Here is a 13010-nt window from a genome sequence, read left to right on the forward strand (position 1 = left end):
TGCCTACCTATACGGAGATCATGATCACAACTGGTGCGCGACCCTCAATAGCCATGACACTCACTTAGGCCCTTCTCACAACATGCTCAAACAAGTTGCCTACCTCATCGGGGTACACCCTAAGACCCGCCACTACCCGCAAAAAAGATGCGAATTGGGTTGCATACCTACTAGGCGCTCGGCTGGACAAGTGTCCCTTTAGTCCTGGACGTCCGAAGAGCGCGTCTTGGGCTGTACGACCCCATATTATAACACACACAATTTCGGCAAACGCTGCTGTAACGAGAGTCGCAGCAGCAGCAGCCACAACGGGATTCACCCCCCCCCCTCCCTCCACCAACCTCCTCCCCTCGGACAGAACTTTAATAATAATTGTGACAGCGGGAGGGGGAGTACGTGTTTCGCCCGTGGCGCGCGGCACGACGACACGCCGCGGAGCTCTAACGGTCCTTGAGGGCTCTGCTGCTGCTCCGCTCTCTGCTCCGCCCTGCGCCGCGGCGCTCGCTCGTCTCGCCCGGAGCTACCAAAGAGCGTCCTTTTCGTGGGGCGGGGGTCCGCGCGCGAGTGTCGCCGCCCTGCTGCTGGTAGATCGCCTCCGACAGAGTGTTTTTAAAAAGAGCGCAGGGATTGCAAGCGTTGCCGGGGCGGCGGTGGCGCTGCCGTTTGCGGCTCGGCCGGGAGGCGCCACAGGATGACGGCGGCCCCCCGGCTCCGCCCGGCTCTCCCCAGCAGGGCTGCCCTGCCCTGTCCTCCCGGCCGCGCTATCTGTTTCCTGCCATCGGCCGAGCCTCTTTGAACCTGAGGAGGAGGCCCGACTGGTCGAGAATACCGCAACGCGCGCGCCAGCCACTCTCTGCCGCTGGAGAATGAATGGACGAACGAACGGCCGCTCTATTTATGCCGCTTTGGTCAGCAAACGGCGACGCGAGGAGCGGACGGACAGGGGGCCGGGGGAGGCTGGAGCTGGAGGCGCCAGCAGTCGCGTGGTTGGAGAGTGGTGGCGCCTCCTGTGGACCCGCATGTGGAGAGCGGCTTCTGGACCACCACCCTGATTGATTAGTACTCGGTGGAGTGTCTCTTGAATGAGGTATTCTGTTGGCATAAAAGCTCTCCGGAGATCGGGAAAATCAAGCCAGAACATCACCAGACTTCAATTGTGTTTCGGAAATCTGCCAATACAATTGAAAATCAGTCAATTCCCCCCCCCCCTAAATAAAGGTTGAAAGATTGATGTTCTGGTTTGTTCTTCCTTATCTTCTCTTTGTACCAGTAAATTAGTACCTCATTGGCACCTCCTGGACCACCGCTCCCTGGCTGCCGCTGGACCTGCTGCTGGAGCTGGAGCCTTCTCAAAACCTTTCTTGTTGCCAAAGAGTTGGAGTCCGCAAGCTGCGCGGGCCCCTCTTTCTGGAAAGTGTGGGATCAACCCATCGACTGTTGCCGCCGGGAAGTATACTGTGGGACTCGGGGGGAGCCTGGAGCAGCTGGAGCAGCTGGAGCAGGAAGTGTGGACTGGACTGCACGACCCACTTGATTGAACTGGGTCCCGCGGCCGGCTGGGCCAGCTCAGCTGACGGGGCGCTTCCTTGTTGGAGTGGGCCAAGCCTCGGGCCAGCCTCAGCCTGCTGCTGACCGGGACAGCTCCCCCCCGGAGAGGAACACCTCGGCGTCAACTCTTTTAAAGGGTAGCCGCGTGTCGTGTCGCCTGGAGGAATACAATGATTTGTGTGTGAGGCAAAGGGGGAAGGGGAGGAGGACACAACGCAGGCGGGATGGCAAAAGGTGGGGGAGGAGGAGGAGTGCAGGTTGTTGCCTCCTGGCCTGGCGCGGGCAGTGGAAGCCCCTCTCCCTCCCCTTCTCCCACCACTGCGGCCTCTCGCCGCAGGAGTTGCAAGTTGCAACTACTAGTAATTGTGGGCTGGAAGCGGGTCATGCAGCGCCTGTGGTGTGCCTGGCGCGCCCGCCCCCCGAGGCGCCCCGCGAGGCGCGACAAAGAAAGGCGAAGCAGGGGCCTTCCTACTCACAATGCAGCCCTAGTGTCTTGTCCTGCCTGATCTGCTGCGTGTGTTGTGTGGTTTTGTCGCGCTCGCCCGGAAGGGTTGATCGAGCCGGACGCTGCTCATACGGGGGGCGGAATTGCCGAATGAAACGCACATATTGGTGAGAGGGAGAGAGAGAGCGGAGGTGGCGTGAGAGAGAGAGAAAGAGAGAGCCTGACGGGGACGACGAGAGGGCGTGGCGCTTAGCCGGCGCAGCTTGCAGCTGATGGATCGCTGCGGGAAAATGGATGGGTTTCTCTCGCGCGCGGGGACAACTTCCTCGGAATACGTTGAAGAAAAAGTGAGAGAAATAATGAATGCTGAGGTGAGCTAGACGGGACGACACGGCGCGTTTGGCGGAGCGTGTCTTGCAGCATCACATCCTCTCTGGCGGTACATACTCCCCCCCCCCCCCCCTCCTTCTGTCCATTTCGCTACCGCCGTGCCGGAAAGTCGTTAAAACAGGTTTGTTTCCGTTCTGCCAGTGGTCGTGTTGGGTTTCCAGTCCGTAAAGGCTATACGGGAAAGGAAAGGGAACCGATCGCTCGCCGGGATTTGAACCCGTCCTCTCTCCCGTAGCGCCGGGGGAGGGTTGGGTTGAGGTGCGAGGGGGTCCATTCTATCGCCCTACGACCATTTCGTTTTCTTTCCCCTCCTCTGCTGGGTTCTCCTCCTTTGCCTTAACTTATTGCCGCGTCTTTTTCTAATCGCCGATATCCTCGAGATTTCTCCATAACAGTGATGTCCTAATCTGGTGCTGCAATCTGTGATCGTGATCCCGATCGGTATCCCCTGATCGTGATCCTTAGCGCCGGGCTGCGCGCGGCTCGTTGGCGGGGCGGGCGTTCCCAGGACCACGGGGCTCGGGACTCGCGGGCCTGGGCGGGTACGGTACTCGGCGCACCGAGAGAGGGAGGGAGAGAGAGAGGGAGAGACGGGACCACACGGCCCTTTTATCTTTCATCCCGCCCCGTCAGCTCCGTGCCCGTCAGTGCATGCTCGGGCCGACGCGTGCGCCAGCGTGGCGTCAGCGTGGCGTCGCAGCCTTGTGCTGGATGTGGACGCGGTGCGATGTGGCCGGCACGGCACGCGAGCCCGCCGGCCGCCCGGCCCGGGCCATAGGTCCTGGAGGACCTTTTACGTGTGCGTGGCGTCCGCGCGGGCATCCCCGGGGAGGACGCAGAATCATTGAGGAGGAGGACGCCGCCGAACCTGGGATAAGGAGGGACTAGAGTTCAGATTTTTCAGATTTTTGGTGTACATGGAATACCTGGAGTACTTTTAAAGTACCTGGAATTTTTTTCTGCAGTTTTGCAAGTTTTGGTGGAATTTTGGGAATCCTTTTGGAATGTCTGGAATATTTTTGGAATATTTTTCAGTGTGTACATGGAATATCCAAGTGGTCCACCTGTCTTCAGTCTGGGAGCGGGACGAGACACGTGTGACATCCGAGTTGGCTGGCATCTCCAGACATGGTCGGGGCTCTTCTCGGCGTTCAAGCCCCGCGATTTCCCCCACCTCCCGCGCGGGCTGTTTTTACCCGCCCGGATGTTCGATGTATCGAATGACGGTTCCGGCTGGAGGAGATGCCTGCCTCTCGCTCCTCGGCGTGCCTAGATCTGATTGAACCTCAGGTGCGGCAACAGCGCCAGCGCAGCGCCCTGTCGGCCGCGCTTCGCTCTGCGCTGTGCGCTCCGCCTTGCTCCGCCACGGCGTCCAATCTCCGTGCAAAGCTTGTGGCCCAGCGAGGCGTGGCGCGGCGTGGCGCGCGGCGTCACGGTCCCTGCCTGGTCGTGACTCAAAAGGGAGGAGGAAGAGGAGGAAGAAGAAGAAAGGAGAGGCGGAAAAAAAAGGAAACAGTAACTCAAGCGCTTACCTCAAGACGAATGGCACGGCTGGACTTGCGCGGCCTGGCGTCTCAGGTTCAAGGTACGCGCTTAGGGTATCCCGCGAAGCCACGCCTCGCCTTTGCCACCTGCCATGCCCTGCAGCCGGCCTAAACAAAAGTAGACCGCTGGGCGCGGCGCGGGTGCGGTTTTTCGCGGGGCGACTAGAGGAAAAGCAGTCTGGTAGTCCAGGAATTGATCATTACGTACAAAATTAAGTACACGCTCGCTAGAGCAGCAGGGGCTACAGCACCTCATGGGCGAATGGAACAGGCAAACCCGCAACACTGCCGCCGTGTCCGCTCTGAAGCGCCGGTCACACCACTAGCTATCAGACTGACAGGACAGGCTAGAGCTCTGAGAAATCACCGAAAGCGATCGACCGACACTGACTTGCACGCGGCCTGTCCCGTCCGAGCCCGGTCAGCGTCGGTCGGCCGCTTTCGGTGATTTTGCAGAGCCTTGCGACCGGCTCAGTTCGATAACTTATGTGAGCCCTCATGTGGGGTCATGGAGAAATCCTTACTAGAGAGGCGGCCATAGGGGACGGCGATCAGACGGCTCAGCAGGCGGCAGCGAGGCCACTAGCGCATTGACGCGGAGGGTCGAGGTCTGCCCGGAGACCTGCACGCGGGCTTTCGAGCACCGGGGAAGAGAAATTTAGTCTCTACAATGTCTTCATGATGATAAAAATGAGGTAAATGCTGAGCGTTTCAGAACGACACTGCTGTGTTGCGTGTTTGCCTGGGTCGCAGACCCCATGGCGGAGGGAGTAGGCAAACCGGTAGTGTCTACCCTAAAGCTCTGAAACACCCGCTATTACAGTCTTGGACGATACGTTCACATATTTTTTGTTGAGGCGCCTGGTGGGTAGGCACGGCACGGGCACGCCGCTGGAGATGGTGGCCTATCTCCCGCTCGTCGGGCGTTTTGGGGGAGGTGGGCGCCCGAGTGCGGGAGGGCGGCCAACCCGCGGCCGTGTGCCGGGAAGTATGTACCATCGCTCTAACCCCCCTTTTTTCTGTTGCAGTTCGACGAGTACGTGCGGTCGCTGCAGATCGACCCCTGCTCCCCGAACTTCTGCCTGGTGACGGACGGCCAGTTCCCCCTCCGGCAGTGCCTCCACCCGGAGAGCTGCTCCAAGAACATCGACCTGGCGCCGTACTACAACACCTTCCACGATCTGCGAAAGGACTTCAGGGCCTTCTATTCAGCGCCCGATGTCGTCAATTCCATCAAGGAAATGATAACTTGTATCCTTTTACCAGATGCATTTTTATTTTTAACAAATAACTTTTGCTCTTGCGGGTGTCAAATACTGGATTGGATTGTGGGTCGGGCGACTGGGTTGTTGATAGGTGGGTTTGTGGATCTGATTGCGAAGTGTCGGTTGGTGCGTTAGGAGATCCGTAGGCGATATGTTGTTAGGGCCCGCAGAGCCCGGCGCGGACTCGACTCGAGTGAACTGGCCAGAACTGGACCGGAGGAGGAGCGCAGCGGAGCCGGGCGGAGCGCCTCCGGGGCGAGCCGGATGGAGGGAGCCGGCGGAGAAATGTCGCCGACGCGGACCCAAAGGGGGAGAAGAGAAGTAGGGGGAGCGGGGCAGGAGCGTCGCTGCTGAACCCTCTTCACCTTATTCCTCTCTGTTTCTTCTTTGTCTCTGCCGTTTCATTCGCCGGCAGAGTCGGGCCGGAGAGGGGCCTAGCTGGCCTAGCGGCGGCTGGCGCGCGAAGCAAGTGCCATTCCCCCTCCGCGGGCTGTAGGGGCCCCGTGGCGCCCAGGCCGGCCGGCGCCGCGCGGGTAGGCAGCCCGTCGGGCAGCGCTGCTGGGCGGGCCTGCGGGTCGGGCGCCGCGGCGGCCCAGGGGGCGGATCGCTGCTGGAGCCCCGCCTCCCGCCCCGCCGCCGCCGCCGGTTCCCCTCCGCTGCCGCGAATGGAGCCCGGCTCTGAAGTCCGCGGCTCCTGAGGTGTCTTTCTCGTTTTGTGCTTTGGTTCGACTGAGCCACGCCGGCGCCGGCCGGCCGCCTGTTCGCACGGGCGGTTTGGCTATTTTTGGTGTCGGTGCGAACAGGACCTTGACCCGATCGTAGGTCGCTCGCTCCATGCTGGCTCCGATCTCAATCCCTTCTCCTATGAGGGACATTCGATGGCTGGAGGCAAAGATTTGGGCCTGGGCGCGGGATGCCTCTAGTACGGTCCACTTAAGGGGTGGGGAGGGGGTTATCGGGTGAAAATGCCTTAAATGTAAGAAAGTGTAGTCCGGGGGGGGGGGATGTTCCCTAGTAGGCAGGCAACTTATTCCCCCGTTCATAGTCACGCTTCGCCACGTCCCTGGTTGACTTCTCGGTTTGATGCCGCCAGTTCCCAGAGGTGCGCAGGTGTTTTAGGTGGACACATGTTGCGGGTTTGCCTACTCCTCTCGCCCGTAAGGCGCCATAGCCCCCGCGGCTCTAGCGAGTCTGCAATCCCGCAACGCTGAGGTAGAGTCCGCTTTTGAACACCCGGTACATGGCGACGAGAAACTGGGCCAACCAGCGAACCAGATTGTCCCGACTTGTCACTCTAGTTCGACTTTAAAACGTCTTTTCCAAACGCGACGGGACACATCATGTGACCGTGTGAGCCGGTGGGATGTTGTGCGACAGAGAAAGAGGGAGACGGACGACTCACGGGGCTGCCACACAGTGCATCTGTCTCTGTCGCACGCGGCGCCTCGCCTCGCGCTGGCCCGCGGGCTGGCTGGGAATGGGTGGAAAAGTTGAAACAATAAAACAAACGGGCAGTGAGTGAGGCTGGTGGCGGGGCGGGGCGGGGCGGGGAGTGCCTTTGCAGCTTGCGCGCGCGCGCGTGTCCCCGCCGGCTTTAGGGCCGCGTCCTGTTCGCCGGAGCACGCGACCGATGTGGCGTGGCGGAGCGCGGCGGAGCAGAGGTAAATGATGGTTATCGCCCGCCCGGCTCGGGGACATACGCGATGCCGACGGGCATTACGTAAAAACCTCACCTGCTGCTGAAAAATAAAAAAGAGGCTTACTTGACGGCGGCCAGCATAGCTCTTTGCTCGGGACTGACGGACTGACGGACGGACGTCGGGGGAAGTTTGGCCGGTTGGCGCCGGTCACGTCCATAGCATTGCACGCGACGGGCGGAGCTTTGGCAGCTGGGAGAGAGAGAGAAAGGCGCTATGTTCTCTATCGCTTGCTCGCTCCCTTCTGTACGGTCTCTGTCTCTCTCTCTCTCTCTCTCTCTCTCTCTCTCTCTCTCTTGCTGGACGCCGTACGTACCGCCTTCTGCAGGCTCATTACGCCCAAAGCATCCTGGGCTAAGCCGGTGGCGGCGCGGCGAGTGAAGGGAAACTGGCTGAAATGCACACAACTGGAATGCGCAGTGAGGCGCGTGGATCCGAACCGGGTCAGCGGGCGGGGGAGGGGTGGCGGGGGCGGGCACCTACCGCCCTAGACAGCTCCGGGCCAGGTGGGGCCTCCGCTGTCGCGGCGCCCGGGGCACGGTGGGCGGGCTCATTGGCTCCTGTCCGGCCGCCTGTGCGAGGTTTGGACGGCGCCGATACCGTCCCCGATAGCGACACGGGGGCCTCCTGCCCGGGCCTCCTGCCCGGCGTATGCAGATGGACGGCGGCGGGGACGACACGCGTTTAAAAAGGCAAAGCAGTTGTCGGGGAGGGCGGCGGCGCGTCCGCGCGGCAGGGGCAGGGCCCGGCCAGGGCCGCCTTAGACAAGCGCAGGGCTACCTGTAGCCCGGCATAGGCCCGGGCCGGGCGTGGAGGGCTCCGCGAGCTTTAGGCCCGGGCGTGGAGGGCTCCGCGAGCTTTAGGCCCGGGCGGGCGTGGAGGGCAGCGCGAGCTTTAGGCCAGTGTGTGGAGGGCTGCGCGAGCTTTAGGCCCGGGCGTGGAGGGCAGCGCGAGCTTTAGGCCCGGGTGTGGAGGGCTGTGCCAGCTTTAGGCCAGTGTGTGGAGTGCTGTGCGAGCGTTGGGCCAGGGTGTAGTGTGGAGGGCTGCGCAAGCTTTAGGCCAGGGTGTCTGCGCAAGTTTTAGACTTAGGTGTAGTGTGAAGGGCCGCGCGAGCTTTAGACCAGAGTGTGGAGGGCTGCGCGACCTTTATTTCCGCTTCCGGTTACATGGGCAGGGGGACGTGTGCACGTGTGTGGGTCGCGGCCCTTCCCGTCCCGGAGCGCGGCGGTGGTGGTCAGCGGTCATGTCGAAAGCCATACGTTTCGCAAAAATCCGATGGAAGCGCGACCAGCGCTGCTGCTGCTGCTGCTGCTGCGTGTTGCGGTGAACGCGGCCCCACCGCGGGCTGAGCCGGCGGCACAACAGGTTGCCTCGCGACCGCCGCGGCGGCCGCGGTGAGATGAGGTGACGCGGCCGCTAGATAGCGCGGGGCGGCCGCTGCAGGTGCCGCTGCATGTTGTAAACGGCTGACCCTGGCTCGGACCCCGGCCGCGGCACTGATGGTGGGAAAATGAAAAGAAAGACGGTGAAGTGAAAAAAAAGAAAGGTGCGATGGCTACTTTTAAAGGTGCGGTTTGGTTTCCCATTGGACGTGGACGGACACCGCGGCGCCGCCGGCGTGGCAACACTGCCGTCACAACTATGCCCTCCTGGAGGCCACCGTGGCGCCCTCGCTCGGCGGCGCGCGGCACTCGGCCGGCCCAACAGCTGGGGCCCGGCGCAGGTTCGGCCGGCCCCCGCGAGGTGGCGCTGCCGTGCGCCCGCGGCGGGCCCGGACCGGGCCGAGCCGGCCCCGCGATCGCGGTGGTGTGGCCGCGGGTCATGGCGGCGGAGCACATGGTCCCCGCGGTCTTGTTGAGGACGGGGATGTGCGGACCGTGGTGGTGCCTGCCGTGCCGAGCTTGCATGTCGCTAATCCCTTTCCCATTGGCACGATTCGCACCACCGGCCTCCTCCGTCCAGCTGGTCGGTTTTGCCATGCTGCTTGGTCGTCACGAGGCCCCTGTGGCTGTGGTGGTTGGTGGCCGGATCTGCGATAGCCTCTGGTCCGTCTTGTGAAGGTCAAGTAGCGCAACCCAACTTTGTCTAGGCTGGCCGCCACTATGTAATCTGATTCAAACACATCTGCTCATTTATAGCCGGGCGACAATCCGTCCCAAGAAGGGCGCTTTGCTTTGTCTTCCCACCAAAGACCTGGCCCGTCATGCTGCGCGGGACTTCCCTGGCAGGTTTTCTCAACATTGCCTTCTCTAGTTGTGTGAATCCTTAACTCTCTCCCTCCAGATTTAAGCATGACATTCGACACGGAAAACGAGTTTTACGTGAAAGAAGCCAAAGACATGGTCAACATCGTCCACAGGTTGATCGCTGACGGTAAGTGTTCTGCAATAACAAAGTAATGCATGATGATTATTATTTTTTTTAGAAGAACGCAGTCGTACATGCAGTACTAGTTTTGAAGCTTCAGCATGTGTGATGCGGCCTCCCCGTCCATCAATTAGTTCTTATCTCCGAATCAGAGCGCTCGTTGGGAGGGGGTGGTTATTGTCGAGATATCGAAGCGATTAGGAGGGGGCCCTCCACGGCGCGACGACGCCCCCTCTGGCCCTCTCTCTCTGCTGATAGCGATAAGCGCGCGCCTTGTCCTTACAAGGGGGCTTAGGCAAGTGTAAATTCCCGATCTTGCCCAAACTCGGTATATTTGTTTCTTATCTATGTTGATGGCGACTGACGGTAGTATTTTTTCCTGAGTGTCAATTTCTAGGGTACTTTAGGGGAGGCAATAATGGAAAAAATATTGAATTTGGGCCAAAAATGACGGAAGGAGGTCTCAAATCGAAAAGTTGCAGAGGAACTACCCCCCCAAAACCGCTCATTTTGAGTCAGAATATCACTTAATATTTGTACAAAAGTAGAAATTTGTATTTTTGAAATTATACGCTATTATACGGCTTTTATAGGGAGTTTCGGCACATGACTCTCAGGAAAAATTTGGTCGGCATTCGTCACCTACATAGATAAGAAGCAAATATACCGAGTTTGGGCACGATCGGGAATTTACACTTGCCTAAGTTCCCTTGTTAGCTCCCAATGACTGGTGGTGACGCCCGCACTGATCCATATACGACGGCTTTCGGGCCGTTCGTCGTGTTATGACTTCCCGTTTCGGAATGCAGTCGCTTCCCTCGTCACGTCCGTCAGGTATAGTGAAGGGTCGTTGGGGCAGCGGCGACAAGGGCGGCGCGCTATGCGGCCGCTCTAGGACCCGTCTCCTGTCGCCGCACCGAGACCGAGGACGACCTCGCCGTCGCTGTCGCCAGCCCCCGCCCCGTCAGTGACTCTGGACCGAACTTCGCTGATAAGTCTTCGCGATACCCCGGTCATCGCAGGGACTCCCCACCCCACACCCACCCTGCGCAGCAGCGCTGCCGCGGGATGGCGCGGCGCGGCGGCTTCAGGATATCTCTGCTCCTTTTGTTGTCTTGGCTATCATCTGAGAGTGCGCCCGGCCCGGGACGCGCCGATAACCACGGTGCGGGGGCTTCTGCTGCTGCTGCTGCTGCTGCTGCTGCTGCTGCTGCTGCTGCTGCTGCTGGCGCGCCCGGTCAGCTGGGCGAGAGGGGAGGGCTGGGCCGAGGAGACGTTATGTGACCACAAAGCCCGGTGATGCTAGCGATATCTCACGAAAACAAGACAGAAGTAAACTGGATCGATTTTGGGCGTTCCTCTTTGTACGATTCACACCGCGGCGGCGACGTCTTCGCTTCCGCAAAGTTAGTCTACAGGGGTGGCCGCTCTGCCCCGTAGTTTTGAAAAGGTAGACTAGTCCGCTTGCAGACGGAGCGGGGGAAGTGGGAGAGGACGGGAGAGGTAGGTGCGGGCGGGCTAGTCTACCTTTTTAAAACTACGGGGCAGAGCGGCCACCCTGTATGGCGGGGCTGGCGTGCGGGACAAGGGGTGTGCGCAGCTAGCCCACAGCTTGTTGGCCCGAGTACAGTCCATGACGCTCTCGGGTGTCTTTGGCTGCCCCCGCCCACACAGGTGCTACAGGTGCTACGCTGGCTCTCTCTCGCCATCCATCTCGTGTGTGTCTCACCCACCCCATCTTTCTGTCTCGCTCTCTCAAATTGCGTCGCGCGGCACTGAGCGAGGCGGTGGTGGTGCGCTTGCACTGAGGTTTTGCACCCTACTTCTCGTTTCGCTCGCTCGCTCTCTCGCTCAGCAGCCTTGTCCGGTCAGTCCCCGGACGAGAGGGGTAGGGGAAGGGGGGGGGGGCTCTGGCCTGGCCCCGGTGTGGCGGTGTAGGCACTATGCAGTGGGCTCGTCTACATTCGCACAGTAAGCGCGTTTCGCGTGGCGGTATGGTGTCGGCTTGCACGCCGCGAGCGCGCGAGCTTGGTCGTGCTGAGCAGGGCCAGGGCGGGGTTGGCTGAGTTGGGTCTGAGCGGAAACTCGAGCGGCGCTATACTGCGTGGTTGGTGTGGCTGCTCGTCCTGTGTAGAGTCCCGGTCCCTGTCCACCGAGGGGTACGCCCCCCCCTTTTTTCCCTCAGCCGATGATACGTGTTATCGGAGCTGGGCCCCCCGTGACCCCCGCGAGGAGGGGCCGGGGCCGGGCCACATCCACTCAGATTTGGTGTCTGTCTGGGGGCAAAGGATAACGGGGCGGTACACGACGGCCTGCCCAAGACGGAAGTGGCGCGGGGGCGGGCGCGGTGCGGTGCGCCCGGAAGGGGACAGGGCCGGGGACGTGCTCAGCAACCAACGCAACACACGGGGCAGGCGCGGATCTACCCCGAGCTCCCCACAAAAACCAGTGACGTGCAGGGGCGGCCAGGGCACACACTCTCTAGTGTCTTGTTTTAGTCGGATTGAGCACAACAATTTGCCCGCTCACCGGGCAGTTAGGTGACGCGACGTTCCGACCTGGAGGAGGACTCCGATATGGAAATATGCAGGCCCCGCCCTACTCTGTCCGCTTGCGCCAGGACTGGGCCATGGCCGAGGGAAGTCCCAGAGCCCGGCCCGGGTCAGCAGCAGCAGTGGTGGGCTCGGTGGGCTGGGGCCCGCATAGGCGCGGTCATGTATCGGCCGCACCGAGCACTGCGGCTGTGTGTGCCCCATTGGTACTGGATGGGCTCGTGCTCCAAATTGACACTTGACGCGGGGTCGGCCTGGCCTGGGCGCCTGCCTGGCCGGCTGCTGGAGCGGCGCCCGCGGTCACACGCCCGTGCTCCTCACAGGCAGTGCGATTTAATTTTGTGGAAAAGGGGGGGGGGGGTAGGTGTTCTCTTGTGCACCGCCCCTCATCTGTAGAGGGCGGAGGTGGGGGGATGGGGGTTGTGTGCCGTCCATTTTATGTGTCTCTGGTTGATGCGCCGCCGATCTCGAGTCCGTCCCCACACACACACACTGGACGCGCCTTTTACTGTGTGGTGCGGCCGCCGGCTCTCGGTCTGACCGTCCTCGCAAGTAATCCAAACACACTAGCTCATGCCCCGCCCCGCCCCGCCGCCGACACTGCAACACGCCCCAACAGGCACGGCCGGCGTCAGCGTTTCGCGTGCTCGCGGCGCTGCTCGCGGTTAGGCCCCCGCCCCGCCACGCCACGCCCTGCTGCTCGGCGAGGCGCTTTCGTCTTCGCCCCGCCTTTTGTCGGGGCGGCATGCATGTGATGTGCACTTCTTGCCAGCCTGGATTACTTCATGACACCCTCCTGGAGGAGGACACCGGCAGCGTCTGCTCCGCGCTCTTTTTGCCCCCCCCCCTCTTCCGCTCTCCTCCCGGCGCCTGCCGGCGTCCACTTACTTGTTGCCCTGGAGCGCCCGCGCCACCCCGCCCCCGCCCTCCTGCTACTGCCCTTGTCTTTGGACGCCAATAATGTAAGCAGCATTCGACTTGTCATAAGCCACGTGGTGCGTGGTGCGGGTGCGGGGCGTGGCGGCGCGGGGTGTGAGTGAGTGGTGGAGCCTTGGGGTATGGCTTTATGGAGTGGCTACTTGCTCGCCGGCCGCCCCCTAACCTGAGCCACTGCGAACGGAACTCCTCCGCCGTGCGAACGAATTTCGACACAATCGACACACCGGCGTGTTCCTCTAGGTCCACTCTAATTATTAGTCACA

The 13010-nt window shown here is 61.3% G+C and overlaps 1 protein-coding gene across 1 annotated transcript in view; it reads left to right on the forward strand.

Moving 5' to 3' along the window:
• The window catches only part of LOC127751397 (RNA-binding protein fusilli-like), a 63661-nt gene extending 53450 nt beyond the window's left edge, over nt 1-10211 (forward strand). Inside the window, exons 3-4 of the mRNA XM_052274909.1 lie at nt 4956-5178; nt 9173-10211. Of these exons, the coding sequence (XP_052130869.1) occupies nt 4956-5178; nt 9173-9288 (339 nt within the window). The 3' untranslated portion in view covers nt 9289-10211. The remainder of the gene's footprint in view (nt 1-4955; nt 5179-9172) is intronic.
• Nucleotides 10212-13010: the final 2799 nt, after the last annotated feature.

Source organism: Frankliniella occidentalis, unplaced genomic scaffold (genome assembly GCF_000697945.3).
Source record: "Frankliniella occidentalis isolate FOCC.00 unplaced genomic scaffold, Focc_3.1 Scaffold461, whole genome shotgun sequence".
NCBI lineage: Eukaryota > Metazoa > Arthropoda > Insecta > Thysanoptera > Thripidae > Frankliniella > Frankliniella occidentalis.